Source organism: Lolium perenne, chromosome 5, assembly GCF_019359855.2.
Source record: "Lolium perenne isolate Kyuss_39 chromosome 5, Kyuss_2.0, whole genome shotgun sequence".
Classification (NCBI taxonomy): domain Eukaryota; kingdom Viridiplantae; phylum Streptophyta; class Magnoliopsida; order Poales; family Poaceae; genus Lolium; species Lolium perenne.
The window spans coordinates 173,050,075-173,065,186 of record NC_067248.2 but is presented as its reverse complement, the minus strand read 5'-3'; the positions used below and the strand labels follow the sequence as shown (position 1 = coordinate 173,065,186).

General features: G+C 40.1%; 2 protein-coding genes across 2 annotated transcripts; both read left to right on the top strand.

Annotated features, from left to right (window-relative positions):
• Positions 1-1,529: 1,529 nt before the first annotated feature.
• LOC127300635 (plant cysteine oxidase 5) lies at positions 1,530-4,590 on the top strand. The gene is made up of 6 exons (XM_051330777.2): positions 1,530-1,673; positions 2,228-2,483; positions 2,975-3,123; positions 3,261-3,408; positions 3,943-4,131; positions 4,235-4,590. The coding sequence occupies exons 2-6, from the start codon at positions 2,384-2,386 to the stop codon at positions 4,348-4,350; spliced, it is 702 nt and encodes a 233-aa protein (XP_051186737.1). The 5' UTR covers positions 1,530-1,673; positions 2,228-2,383; the 3' UTR covers positions 4,351-4,590.
• A 2,961-nt stretch (positions 4,591-7,551) lies between these two features.
• LOC127300634 (uncharacterized) lies at positions 7,552-14,514 on the top strand. Its single transcript, XM_051330776.2, has 8 exons — positions 7,552-8,028; positions 10,151-10,285; positions 11,112-11,300; positions 11,540-11,601; positions 12,620-12,777; positions 12,853-13,001; positions 13,810-13,953; positions 14,154-14,514. The coding sequence occupies exons 1-8, from the start codon at positions 7,645-7,647 to the stop codon at positions 14,331-14,333; spliced, it is 1,401 nt and encodes a 466-aa protein (XP_051186736.1). The 5' UTR covers positions 7,552-7,644; the 3' UTR covers positions 14,334-14,514.
• The last annotated feature ends 598 nt before the right edge of the window (positions 14,515-15,112 follow it).

The following is a 15,112-nucleotide window of genomic DNA, read 5'->3' as shown; positions in this document are numbered from 1 at the left end:
CAAAAGAGTTAATTCTCATTATTATAATTGTTTTCACCATTAGATCCAGAATTTATGGTTACAATTTAGAATATTAACTTACTATTATTCTCTTTTAATTGGTCCAGGGCTATAGATCTAAATTGATGTGACATAGCTATCCTTTGATGCCAACTTAATCATCCTATGTTTCGGAGCATCACCATTGTTGTTGCTGAAGATGCGCTAGGACCGCTTCATGCTTTGGCGATGATGTTGCACCGCAAACATGGCCTACTAGCTCATTCCATCGACATCCTCTCTGCTTGTTCATACGGCGAGCTTTTGTGCGACCAAAGACAATACAAGGCCACCATGATGCAAGTCCAAACAAAGTAACATGTGCATATTTTTCCTTACACCACTTCATCCATTGTACAATTAAACATACATATTTATTGATATCTTGAGTCACTTGTAATGTTTAACTTCTTTTAATGATAGTGTCATTGTATGATCTCATCAACCCCTTATTGGCGCTTTGGAGATGCACTAGACCACTACATGCTCGTGATGATGTTGCACCACAAAGATGACCCGCTAGCTCATGCCATCAACCTCATCTTTCCTTCATCATAATGTGGGCTTATGTTCCACCACGGAAAATATGGGGTCACTAATGATACGTCAAAATCTAGATAAAGTAACACATACATATTACAACTTGCATAACTACATCCATTGTACAATTAAAAAACATATTTGTCCATATCTTGCGTCACTTGTAATATTTAACTTCTTTTACGGTCTTATGTCCATTCGATGCTAACAACCTATGTGAGACTTCAATTATGTTTACCATAGCATTTCTAATAGTCGTACAATTTTGTTTTGTTTCTTATCGCATAGAGGGAAATAATCTGATATCCACATAACTATGTATTTATTCATCGAACACTTTCAACCAACTAAAGATGATGCCCTCGCATTTGCGAGGGCCTCCTTGCTAGTATACATGATGAAGAACAACTATGTTGGTTAGATGTTGAAATCGAACATATGTAACCCGAGCTTAATATATAGATGCATCAAATCCTAAAAACAAATTGAGACATGACGGTGTACTTAAAATAGACTAGACGGTAATGGTAACTTCATCGAACTTAACTATTTTGGAATTCAATTGGGCCCGCGCGCGACTCTATGATAACTCGCCACGTGGCATGCAAAATTCTAAACTTGTCATCCCGTGCACTGGTTTGCTCCATCCGACGGTGCACATAATCTAACGTGTGCTCGATAGAAAACCCGATCACATTTTACAACTCACGATTATACTCTCAGGTCTCAACTATGCGACATGTGGTGTGTATGTAGTATTGTGCTGGTTAGTGTTGTACGCGGTGTCTCTCGTTAAACAAACCATGACTGAAACACTTTTATTGTATACTTGTATAATATTCCGGTATCCCCCCCATGAAATTTATTCAGAGGAAAAGGCGCATCAACACTGATTTATGTCCCATTCAGATATCTTCTAGAAAAATAAAGGAAGTCTTTTTGTCTTGCATATTTCGACATCATTTCTGGTACCGTTCCTTTTCTTCACCAACCCAGTAAGGTGCAAGTACAAGATGGGATGTCGCCACTGGAGAGCAGCGGAAGAGAGCTCCGCGGGGACGGCCTTCCTCCTCTCTCTCATCACCCCTTCCAAGGTATCTCGTTACCTCTGTTTCTTGGTTCGATCCAGTAATTTTGGTTGATTCATAGCGCCGGGTGGGATCTCATCCATCTGTATCCCTGTTCATTGAGATGTTTCTTGGCCCTAGAAAGTCTGAAAATAACTCTTTCTAGTTTGGATGGAGTTAAATCGAGTTCCTTTTTGTCCGTTTCTCTAATGCGTGGTCACATTTGGTGGATGAATAGGGTCGCTGATGGATTATCAGTAGAATTAGGTGAACTAAAAAGGGGGAAATCAATGTAAATCCAAGCAATAGTGGTTATGTGTTATAGGTAGATGCTGAATTTGTATATGGTGTTGTGGTATTTATGCCAGCGATAGCATATTGGTGTTCATGTTTTTAGTTCTATCTGTACTATAGAAACGATTAGTCACAAATTGGTGGCTGTTAACCACCTGAATTCAATGAGATATGAGCATGAGCGGTCTTTTCTTTTCCTTTTAGAAATTAGTCACAAGTTAATAAGTTAATGAGTTAATTTCGCTGGTGTGAATATCCATGTTAATTTTCTTTTCTTACTGGAACAGGCTGCCAAGGATAGTTCCATCTGACTCAGAGAAGTGTGTTAAAAGTGAATTCTTCTCAGGGTTGAGACTAATTTATTAAATTATTAAGTTAATAAGTTAATGAGTTAAGACTCTCGAAAAGAAAAACTTATTAACTTATATAAGTCCTTTGATTCTATGGCTGCAATCCAAAAGCTCTATGAGGTCTGCAAAGTATCATTATCTGAAAAAGGGCCATCATCTCTTGAAGCTGTCGAAAATGTTCGTGATGTATTAGGTAAGAAATACATATTGTATTTTTTTTCGAAAAGGGGGAGCCCTTAGCCTCTGCATCAGTCAATGCATATATGTGTTTCTGCACTGCTTTGAGAAAAAAACACAAACTACATATGCTAAATTCATTACATTAAATAGATTATATTCTTCTATGCTATCCTGAATAAATAAAATAAAACTCAGACATAATGCAACTGTGACCTGTGAGCAGACAAGGTTGTGATATTGCACCTATTTCACTTTTTCTTATGCTGCTGTAAAGTGTACTCTCATTGAAAGTAGCTTAAACGTCCACCTCACTTAAGAATGTTTTAGTCATCCACTTTATATTTAAAAATCCCCTGTTATGTTCTCTTATTCAGACACTTTACCTCACTTGTGTGAGTCATGTCGATCAACACATAATTATGGGCATAGTTAGCTGTAGTTTTTTGATGAACTTTAACTTACACCTGTATTTATAGCGTTCATTGGTTCAAAACTTGCTGACAGATATGATCGCACCTTCTGATGTTGGACTTGAGTCTGAAGCACAAGCTGTTCGTGTTTGGAGAAGACCACGAGCGTTGAATAGAAAAACTGTATTCCCTTCGAGCCCAGCAATCAGATATCGTCATATATATGAGTGCAAAAGCTTTTCCGTAAGCCCCATGAACTACTTACCCACTGTGATGCTATTTTTATATCTCAAGCACTTGTATGTCTTCTTGTCCTCCTTTGTATCTTGCTTATGACAGATTTTGAGGTTTCCCAATGTACTTTCACATTGTCCCTGCAGATCGGAATATTTTGCATGCCAGCATCATCTATCATTCCACTGCACAACCATCCAGGCATGACTGTGCTCAGCAAACTTCTGTATGGTAAAGTGCATGTCAAATCATATGATTGGATTGATATAGATGATTCTCGTAACTTATCAAAAGGTAGGTTTTATCTTGATCATAAATTTACCTTTTCTCCTTACGTGTATTATATGCATAATAGTTTTGAGTTGAAACTGTACAATATTATAAGAGTATATACTACTTCTTCAACGTTTTGACACATCAGATATAGCCCAGATACATGAAAGACCCTGGGATGATTCTTATTGTTTATTTCCTCATTGCTAATATTCTTGGAGTTTATATCTGGATCCCCCACTAATATAATGACACTATATGATATTTAGTTGCAAGCAATTCTCCTAAAATGTAATTTGTTTTGGGTACAGCATTTGTCTGTCTTGGGTGTAGTTGTAGATTGAGAATTCATACATGACAACTCTGGGTTTACCTTATTTTGTATTGAGATGTAATAACCGGAATTTTTTTGATAGTGTTATAATTTGATGTAGTAACAAGCAAACTTGCCATATTGCTTTTGCTTCCGACTCCCCAGCCTAGGACCCTTAATTTTTTTTTTTTCAGATGTAGAACGTGGATATAACTGATTTCAAACTTATTTGGTGCTTTCAGTCAGACCAGCCAAGGTTGTAAGAGATGGTGAAATATCTGCACCTTGTGGGGCAAGGGTCCTCGGGAATATCCATGCCATGAAAGCCATCACTCCATGTGCTATCTTGGACATCTTGTCTCCTCCTTACTCATCAGAGGATGGAAGGCATTGCTCCTACTTCCGGAGATTACCAAAATCAGACCCATCAGGTCAGTGCTATAACCTCCCTTCGACGAAGAACAACCACAATTTACTGATCGTGTTGTGACTTCAGGATCTTAATTATTTACATGTTTGCTATTGTCTCTTCAGGCATTTTATTGGACCGGACAAGGGAATCTGAATTCGTCTGGTTGGAAGAATACCAGCCCTCTGACAACTTCGTTATTAGGAGAGATCTTTACACAGGACCAACTTTGAACTTCTGATCTCACGCTCCGACCCCATGATCAGCGCTATGCTAATGCTTGCCTTAACATTCTTCAGTTACCAGGAAGAACATAGATATGTGTATTGCAAAGTATTACACTATTACTTGACTTGTGTTTTCTCTGCATCTTTATTTATACACATGACCACTATTTGTGAATGTGATCTGATGTATCTATTGTAAGATAATTATATTGTATGTTTCTTTTGAGAAACTATATTGTATGTTTCGTAGTGTATACCAAGTGATTTTCAGCCTTCCTCTCTATGAACCTCATGCGCATCATATTACTTGAGTTACTTTTTGGTGTCATGACCTGCTAACCACACTATGTGACCTGGTACTAGCTTGTCCAAAGCTTATCAATGACTCTTTTCTAAAAAAAAATCTCTAAACAGACACACATACATCATTTGCCAGATTCTAAACTCGAGACCTCTTGCTCTGGTACTAGCCTGAATTGATGCACTAGCTAGTTCACCCAAAAATCTGAACTAATGGAGAAGGACTGATAATATATTTCAGCACATATAACCACAGTAATCTATACTGTTCATGTGCTAATGAAATTGTCTTGGTACGTCAGGCTATATATAATATATGCTTCACTATTTGTAGGGAAATGGTTATCTAGAGAGTATGTAGTCCGGTCTTCTATATTCCCCGTATATCACTTTTAATGTGTGCCGTTTACCTCAATATATCACTTTAAATATACTCTATTAATAATACTAGATATTCCCAAGTGATTGTTATGAAAGCTTAAGTCTATAAATATTTTACGTAATTTGCATATATACTCCATTTTATGTACATAATAATTATATATTTAAAATAATCGTTATGATGTTATTTTTGTTCATACTTCTTGCAACAGGGTATATGAGAATAATTATCGAAGTATACTCTGGTTCGGTTCAGTGGTATTTGAAAAGTGATCCTACGTACTCAAATTAGGATAATATAATAAGTGCCCATAAATGTATCACATGAGTATTTCTGTATTTGGATGATTATATGGGACATTCACCTAAGAGATTTTATAGCAATAAGATAAATTTAGTACAAAAGAGGGCATAGAAATTCCCTCATCCCACATTTTCTATGTTGTTCAATTTTCGTCCAATAGTGCAAAATCATGTACAAAGTACAAAGTATACCAGTGCCAAAAAAGAAGCACATCCTTCACACGAACTCTAGGCATGTGTAGTCCACACACAACAATCTCACACACATAGCAACCCAAATCGAAAATAAAAACAAAGTCCAAACGTAGAAAACAGGGAAAAGTATAAAACGGAAACAACTTTGGATTGTTTTAGGAAACAAATAAGAATTTCATATTTTCCAGCACATGTATCTTGATGATGCACACAAGCATAATTTATTATGGCAGAGCCTGTAAGGCCCAGGAGGGTGCACATGCACTAGGCTCGAAGAACTTTTCCCTTGTATCAAGCTCATAAACAATATGTGTGCACCTTGTTAGCCCATTAGCTGTGTACCGTATTTTCCCTAATCCTACGTCATATTTGGTCTAGCTTCATCCATGATGTATTACACTTGGAGAAACAGGATGCGGCACAATCGGCCAAATGAACTATGATTGCGAGAAAAAGGTACCAGCAAACAAATACGAAAAATACCTAAGGAGGACTGTTGGTTCTACCAACGAAGAACAAACCAAAAGAACCCTTGGAAGCAAGTCATCATTTCCATCTTCTAAAATAATGTCTTAAAGAACGAGATCGCACATAGGCATCGAAGACAATAACTCCTCATGAAATTTATATTATATACTGTGAAACTACCTTGCATATTTCTTCAACCATCGATCATTCATGGTGCATGTACAATGTTACTCCATTCCAGTTCTAATAGTGGTGTGTTGGTCCATTGTACTCCGTCTGCAATCCATGCCTTATCCTAAATGAAGTCCTTATTTCAGTAGTCTATAATTCCAAATTTAGTGCGTATATAGTTTTCCTACAAACATATATATGCATGTTTGATTTGATTTAGGCAATAAAATACATCATCTCTCACACCCTATGATGTAGACATTTTAGAACATCAAAGTTGGGTGCCCTAGGATGCCCCACAATCTTGATAAACCTATGAAGCCGTCTAATCGGAATTTGTGGCCGTTGCCTTTTATTATTGCATCTACAACAGTTGAAATGAAAAGGTTCTTCCTACCAACACCAAGAAATCAAATGCAAACTTATTCCTAAATTTTCAGGCATGTTAGGACACAAATCCTCCGGTAACTTCATCCATACACATGTTGTTTGTCACCATGCGTTCATGATGCTACAAAAGATACGAATTCATGGTCTCTAGTCTATGCCTTTTTTTCTTAAAGAATAATATCATAATAATAAAACCACAAATATCCACCAGAAAAGCAGTAGCACCAACAAGAACGGGCAGTCTTGAACCCCCCAATAACCAATGGCAATAATACTTGGCTAAAGGTTATATAAACAAATAGCCAAGTTGGCGAGAAGCATGTCACTTAAGATGTTAATGTCAAATTGTTTCTTCCTAACTAAAATGGGGCCAAACTAGCCGTGTTGCCATTTCAATTCTATTTAACTAAATTTTCTTTTGCTTGAAATAACCCTAGATAAAGATACAACCAAATCATCATGGTATATAATGGTATGTACGGGCCACTTTTAAATATCCTACTTTGACAACAAGAATTTGTTGAGATTAGTGCCTAGTGTATAGAACTCAGGGAGAAAACCCCGATTTATGTGTATGACATACAAATACCACCTTAAGTTGAACAGCGCTGCATTTGTGCTAAAACTCAAGGAAAACCTCATTCTTGAGCTCAAAAGCCTCGTTTACTTTATAGACAATCCATAGAGAAAACCTTGTCTACAGAAAACCAGTTTGCCGCCTATGCTGATGCAACAACGTCAGGCCGACTCAAGGAGCGGCAGCGGTGGGCGCCGTCGACATGGTCTGGAGGTTGAAGACGAAGAACATATCAAGGATTTGGTTGTAATTTTCCTTTTTATTGAGGTGCTTTATACTGTTCGATGTTTCTCTTAACCTCAAGGTCTTTTTTAGCAAAAGGAAAAAGATAAAATGTGTGTTGCATAGGACTATACTAAAACTGTCATTTAATAAGGTTACTATACTAAATCTCGACTAATCTACTTCCCTCTGTCGACAGCCCAGGGGCTGTTTCGCGAAATCGCACGAGCACGTCTGCTCCCCTCCCGGGTCCCGGCGTCGGAGCATCTACAGCCCTCCGGCGACCTCCCCTCGCCCCGGCATGGCGCCGCGGGGCCACCACCTGACGGAGGTGGCCCTCCTCGCGTCCGCATCGGGGTGTCTCGCGGCCGCGGGCGCCGGCGAGCGGGAGGGGTGGCTGGACGACCCCGCGGTGGTCGCCTCGCTCGGGCCCCGCGCGCGCGACCTCGCCGTGGCCAGCGCCGCGCGGTCCGTGCTGGCAATTGTCCCGATCGCTGGCGCCGGTGGCGGCGGGATCACGGTGAAGCCCGCCCTGGGGCCCGACGAGGGCCGGATCTCCGCCGTGGAGTGGGTCCCGCTCGACGTGGGGGCCGCCGAAGGGGAGGAGGGAGTGGCCCTCGTGGTCGGCACCGACGCCGGGTGGCTCCTCTTCTACACGCTCGCCGGCGATCTCCTGCATAAGCAGGTAGCCGACAGAACCCCTCTTTCTTTCACACGGAGAATTTTTTGGTTTAATAGGGGTTTCAACAATTGCTAGAACAAGGGCAGTCTGCAACCTCTAGGATTTCCCTACCTATCATGTAGTTAACGGTAATCTTACTAGGATAGGAGAAATTGCAGATATTTGGACCAAACCTTCGGAGCTTTTAGCAGGTTCATGGTGGCTACTGGCTAGGTAGGTGGCATTGACCTGCAAAGATAGCACTTTTACCCGTAATTTTTAGATTTGTGCATAATTGTTTCATCCAGCCATCAGGCAAGGCAACACTGTTTGATAATGTTAAAGTGTACATGGACTCACGGAGGCAGTTCATTAGCTATTATTGAAGTGATAATAAGCTAAAAAGAGAAAAAAATACCCTAAACAAAATACCATAGCTTCTAGTTGTTTCGGTAATGGTCCTACTGTTAGAAGCCTAGTCCGATATGGTTAGTAGCATGTATTTCACTATATCTTATTTCTCGCACTCTTTCTGTTTCTAATATATCTGTACATTGATGAGAGAGAATCAATAATGGGGCTATTGTAGTTTTTGTACTTTTTCCCCATATTTAATTGATTTTGAATTTTTTGATTGGTTGTAATATGTTGTTTAAGCTTATCTTGTATTATTATTTTTTTCTTAGATTTAGTGTTCCCTTTGTCTATGCGCATGGTGGGCTCTGGACACATACATTTATTTTAGGGGACAGGTCATGCATTGCGCCGCAAAGACAGTCTTTGTAATTACAGTTTGTTCTGTTAGGAGCATGTGGATATATTACCTCCGAAGCACCGATACTTCAAAGTCTGCCGTGTCCGCGTATAATACTCCGCCGATACTCTGATACCCCGATACGCGGGCGATACACGTATCCCAGGAGTATCGGCTTTTCCGATTTTAAAAAGAAAGAAAAAAATACCGATACACCACCGACTACGCAGCACCGATAGGATACGTGTATCCGTATCGGACCGATACGGATACGGAAATACGGCATTTTGAAAATGCGGGGATACGAGGATACGTTTTAATAGCTTTCTAAATTAGAAATAAATTTACACTAACACATTGATACAACGGTATTTGGTATTGCCCCACAACCCCTGATTCCTCTAAAATAGTAGCATGACTCTATAGTAGAATGTTAGGATTTGTAGCTTGCTCCTGGCTTGCTGGTTGCTGCCTAGCATCAGCTGCTTGCTGCAGCCGTCAGTCAAGCTTCTTGGCTCCTGTGCTGAGACGGAAAAGTTGTTGGGTCTCCGCCAGCTAGGTCATCACCTGCTGCTGGGTGCAGATCTAATGGTGCCGCCACAAGAGGGAGGAGGCAGCTGTGTCGGGGTCTCGTGGAAGGGTGGGAACTGGCAAGGGGAGGGATAAAAAAGAGGCTAGGATTTTTCATCTGGGCTGGGCCGTATCGAACCTGTGTCCAAACCGTATCGGAATAGGTATCCGAATTATTACAAATTATTTTTAATTCGTTAATTTAGCGATACGTCAAAAACCGTAGGGATACAATATCCGAGCCATATCCGTATCGGATACTGTATCCGACACGGACACGGCCTCTCTGCCCCGTATCCGTGCAGCGGAGACCACCGGTACACCGCCAGGGACATCGTCGACACGGCTAGGACACATGAATGTTGGGAAGCCCAATCAAAGCCCACTAGTGACCCTAATAGTCAGTGCCCTATCTATCTATTTGCTTGATTAACTATGGAAGTGGTTTGGATTGAGGCCTCAGGAGTGAGTGCACCGCCACCGTCGCCGTCTGGAGTCGCTCGCCGCCGTCTAGAATCGCCTCCCCGCAACCTGGAATCATTCTCTCCTCCGCCGCCTCAATTATTCTTTGACTTCACAAGTCATTGCATAGCATTTCATTAATTTTATATGTATATTCGCCGTATCGCCGTATTGTTGTTTCTAGAAATTGCTGTATCGCGTATCCCCGTATCCGTATCGCCGTATCTGTCTCGCCGTATCGGTGCTTCGTAGTATATTACAGTTACATCGCTGGTTCTTAAAACTATGAGTCTGCCTCCATTTGTTGTTCTTTCTTTATATCTCAGCTAACTGTGTGATCCTTGTATTTCCGTATTTCAGAGTATATATCCTGCAAAGATACTGAAGCTTAACTTCAGTGAGAGGAAGGAGAATGCTTGGGAAGATTCGGGTTCCGATGAGCTTTCCGTGATTTTTCCTGGTGTTATTGCCCGTTGCGATGGTGCTGATCTTCAGGTTTCTACAAGTCTTACTCCATTTTGCTTTTACGCTTGAGATGTCATAATTTGATGGTTATGCTAATTCAGAAACAACCATGATCAATTTTTTGGAGAATAACTTCCTCATCGACTTGGGAAACCTTGTGAATGCACATCGGAACTACTAAGAAGTAGTTTCCTTATTTTGAACTGTATACCCTGAACTTTCATGTGTTTTCAAATGGATTTTGTCCAGTTTTCAGTTGTCGAGATATATGCAGCACTATGTTAACCTTGGTTCTCAATTCTGACATTATTCCTGCATACTCATGTTAGCTAAAACACCAGTATTATTTGGCTCGAGCTTAAATGATCATAGAAAAGTAATGCTTGATGCAGAACCTGGAAAGTAGATAGCTATCCCTGCAAACCTACATATTGTTCTTAAGAACTTATCACGTGAGAACTGATCTTTAATCAAGAAAGCGGGAACTCATGAATCATAATCTCAGCCATTGAGTTGATTCAGGATGGTTCAGGTCAGCCATTAAAAGTTGCTAGCCCCCAAAAAGGTGCTCTGCTCCACCGCAACTCCAGAAGACCTCTATGAGGGACTGTACTTTTCCTAGTAACTGCTTCACTGGAACAAAAGTAAAAAAGTACCTTGTGTGATACATATCTATGTTGCTGTCATAAAAAGTGATATCAATGTTTTTGTACTAAACTAATTTACTGATCTGGTGGCAGTATATTGTATCCAATAGTGCATACTCCACGCACAAAATATTTCAATGCTCAAAAGCTTCCTTTATAACTATCATTATTTTTCGTTATCTTCAATAATATTTATTTGTTACTCGCAGATCATGCTTCAAAAATCATTTCAAGAAGTGAAACCACGCATGTGGAAAGATAAGTTTGAACAAGAAGATGCCGATGACGAGAGTTCTTTTGAAAGGATGCCTCTTCAGATTTGGAATGTGAGCAAGTTTGGTTCTTGTGCCGATGCTGCAATTGTTGGGCTAATGCCACCTCCCCTGTTAGAACTTCAGGTGTGACTTGCCTTCTCAATGTCATTTTACTGCCATAGTGCCGCTAGCCTGCTACATGTCAGAAATTGTTTTTATGGAATCCATTTTTCTGCCAAGTTTTTTTTTCTGCAAATGCTATACCGATTCAGTTTATTTTATTCGTAATACTCTGTTTCATGTAAAAAAAATTACCTTTACTGGAAGTATTCTGAAGTTACTATCGTATTGAATTCAGCTGCTTTTATATTATTGCTGGGCAGTCGAGTCAGCGCCACTACTGTGCCATTACAGTTGGAGAGGACGCTGTCGTTTCAGCATATAGGTGAGTCCTGCTACGTATTGGTTTGGCAATTTTTGATTAGGGTGATAATTCTACTAGCTCTTTAGCCTGTAGACATGCAGTATTTCCTTCCACCGCGAGATTTACAGTTTTGTTTAGCCATGCCATTAGGTCTTTCTTGCATCAAAATTAGTAAATTACAAGTTATTGGATCTAAATTTTCTCAAATTGTAGTTCGTAAAACTGGACCAGACTAATGGTTTGATCTGTAAAAGTGGGACTTGAGCCTTGCCTATTATTGTTTGCTCAAAGACCCATCGGTGAAGAAATCAATGAGGAAATGTATTTTAAGTTCCTGAACTCAGGAATCTAAACATCTTACGCTGGCCCTGCGCGTGGCCGAGAGCCCCAAACCAAATGTATGATCAAGAAGGCCAAGCAACTTCCACCCATACAGGTTCTAAGCCACCAGTATCTCATGATCGCAGTTCAACCCAGTCAAAAAAAGTCAGCGACAAAAGCAATACTAGACCAAGTCCCACATATATAAATCTTCTGATCCTCACCCACTAACCAATCACACCTCCTGGAACCGAGCCTGTACAGGAAATTTAACATAATACATACAACTTCACATACTGAGCATCCCCTTCTCAATATACTCATAACCCCAACATGGAACTTGGGGAACAGTCATGTGATCCTGCACCAACTGGGCTAGAGTTGCATCATCATTTCTAAGAGCAGCACCACGTTATGTATTAACCTGCTAAGTTTGTATATAAAAAAGCTTCAATATTTTAAATGTTCAAAATTAGAACTTCGATATGACCAGTGATTAGTAGTGGTTGTGTAAGTATGACGCATTTTCTAATTAATATTATAAATAAGGTAGGAATTAGGATGCACACTTTGGCCCAAATGATCAGATTTCAATCCTAGCAATTGATTTAAATAATGTCCATCAATGCATCTGCTCTGGATCCTAACAGCGGAATACTATAATATTTTTGTTTTACTTGTTTTTGCCCTTCCATAATATCATGGTGGTTCCATATAGGTTATCAGAAGACAGAGGCAGGTCATTAGTTGGAGCAATTTTGTCAAGAGGTGTAGCTGCAACATTTTCGACAATATCATCTTTGTCCAAAATTCTGTGGCGGAGTGAACCATCACCAACTAAGAAGCCACGGCCAAAGCCTCAATCCTTTGCAAAAAGTAATGGTATAATAATAAGTTTCATTTAACTTCGAAATATTGAGTTTTTGTTCCTCATGATTAAATATTCTGCAGCATCACCTCTGACATGCTTGAAAGATTCACCAAGGAAGGGAGAACGACTTACACTCTCCCCAAGTGGTACATTGGCTGCAATAACTGATTCTCTTGGACGGATTCTACTGCTAGACACTCGTGCCCTTGTGGCTGTGCGGTTATGGAAGGTAAAACGCTTGAGTTACAACTTATTTTTGTATAAACAAAATAGTAGAATTAACTTACAAAAAGACAGGTTTAGGCATAAAGAAAATGTCTATATGTGCTTCCTATTGGTTGTTGGTTTGGTCTCCAACTCTCCATTGACTCCTTTTACCCCTTCTAGTGGGGGGCGCTCTGACGCCTAGGCGGGCGCTTTGGACGCCCAAGCGCCTAAAGCGGTCGATTTTCCAAGGTGGAGGAGGAGCACCTAGCCGCCTAAGCGACGACTTCAAAACCATGGATATAATCTCATTATATCGGGCTCAGGCAAAAACAAAATAACCATAAACCACAACAACACCCTTCCTATCCTTATAGCTGCCCTTGACCACCTCCATTGGCTCCTGTTACCCCTTCTAGATATAATCTCATTATATGGGGCTCAGGCAAAAACAAAATAACCACAAACCACATCAACACCCTTCCTATCCTTATAGCTGCCCTTGACCACCTCAAACGAATATGAGGCAAGGCTTGTTTAGTCAATTCACAGTGCACAAACACTGAATCGGGACGATAACGGGCCCAAGTGGATATTCCATTATTTCCAGAGAAAAAAAAGTATAAGCCTGACTGGATACTATCTGACTACTCATCTATACATCTGTTGCATTGCACTGCAAATCAATAATCCAGGTTCCTTGCTTCGTGGAAGTAGTAGTACAATATGGTGCCTTCACACAACTGGACAGTGATAATGCACCAAATAAGTCAGTTTGCAACTACTTTGGATTGTTTTTGTCTTCTGACATATTTTATGGATCAACCTTTCAGGGCTACCGTGATGCTTCTTGTCTTTTTGTGGAGATGCTCCTGAACAAAGACAAGGCGTCATCGAGCTCAACACACTTGGAATATACAAAGAGTGACTATTGCCTGTGCCTAGCAATCCATGCCCCAAGAAAAGGCATAATTGAGGTAATATGTTGCTTGGTATCCTCAGGGTTTTCTTGACCATCTTACAATTCGTAAATTTCCGATGCAATATTTCACATTCTAGAGATGTCCTAGTTTTCCATTTAGAAGAAAAATCATGAAATTGTCAACTGTCTTACAAAAAATGGTGAATGTGCTTTTCATTTCTGCCTGTGATTTTGTGTTTTGTTCCGATATGTCAGGTTTGGCAGATGCGCACTGGGCCACGTATCCTAGCCATCCCATGCCCCAAGGGAACTAGAATTTTGCAGCCGTCGACGAGGTTCTCCTCATCATTGTTCTCATCGTATACCCCGTTGGAGGTTTACTTGTTCAATGGAGACTCTGGGCAGTTGTCTGTTTTGAATAGGCATATTGGATAGGAATTTCTCAGCTGTTTCTTGCTGTACATTATTAAATGATCTCCGGCGATGTACAGTGTTTATTTTATTTTGTGGATGACCAGGTGATTATGGTTCTGCTGGTGAAGTTATAAATGGAAGCAGGTTTTTGTTTGATTTGATCCACGTGAATAAATAAAGTTGGTTGTGTGATTCTGCTGAAGCTTTGCATCGAGAACACATCAATAGTATTTGTTGCAGGTATTTCTGGCTACTCTTCTTCCAGCATTTTCTTTGTTGACTAAATTGTTGAACTCAAATTGGATAGAAGGCCTGATGGTGAAACAAACAGATCTAGTATGAATCTATGAAAAGTTAATTTAACCTAGATTTTTCCGAATTCTTCCATTTCAGGCTCATGGCAAGTTTTTTTTTAATTTGAGAATTACGGTACTTTATTGATTAAGGTAAATCATTACAAATTATAGCAATCCAGGAAAGAGTTTAGAAAGCAAACTGAAACAAAAAGCTCCGCAGAGCGAGCTAGAGTATGCGATGTAACATTACATTGATGAATACCACTAGAAAATGAAATCGAGGCGAAGGCAGGCACCATCTGGTTAAGAACACACCAAGTTAGGGCACCCTTAGCAAGAGGTAAGCTAGATAATCTAGTTCCGCCAAACTGGCTCCTCTTGCTAAGTTAGGCTAACATAGTCAGAGTTGAGCCATTCATACACGATCCAACGGTTAAGAGCACACCAAGTCAGGGTACTGTAGCACCCTAAGTTAGAGGAGATCGTTCTGCCAACAAGGCTTTG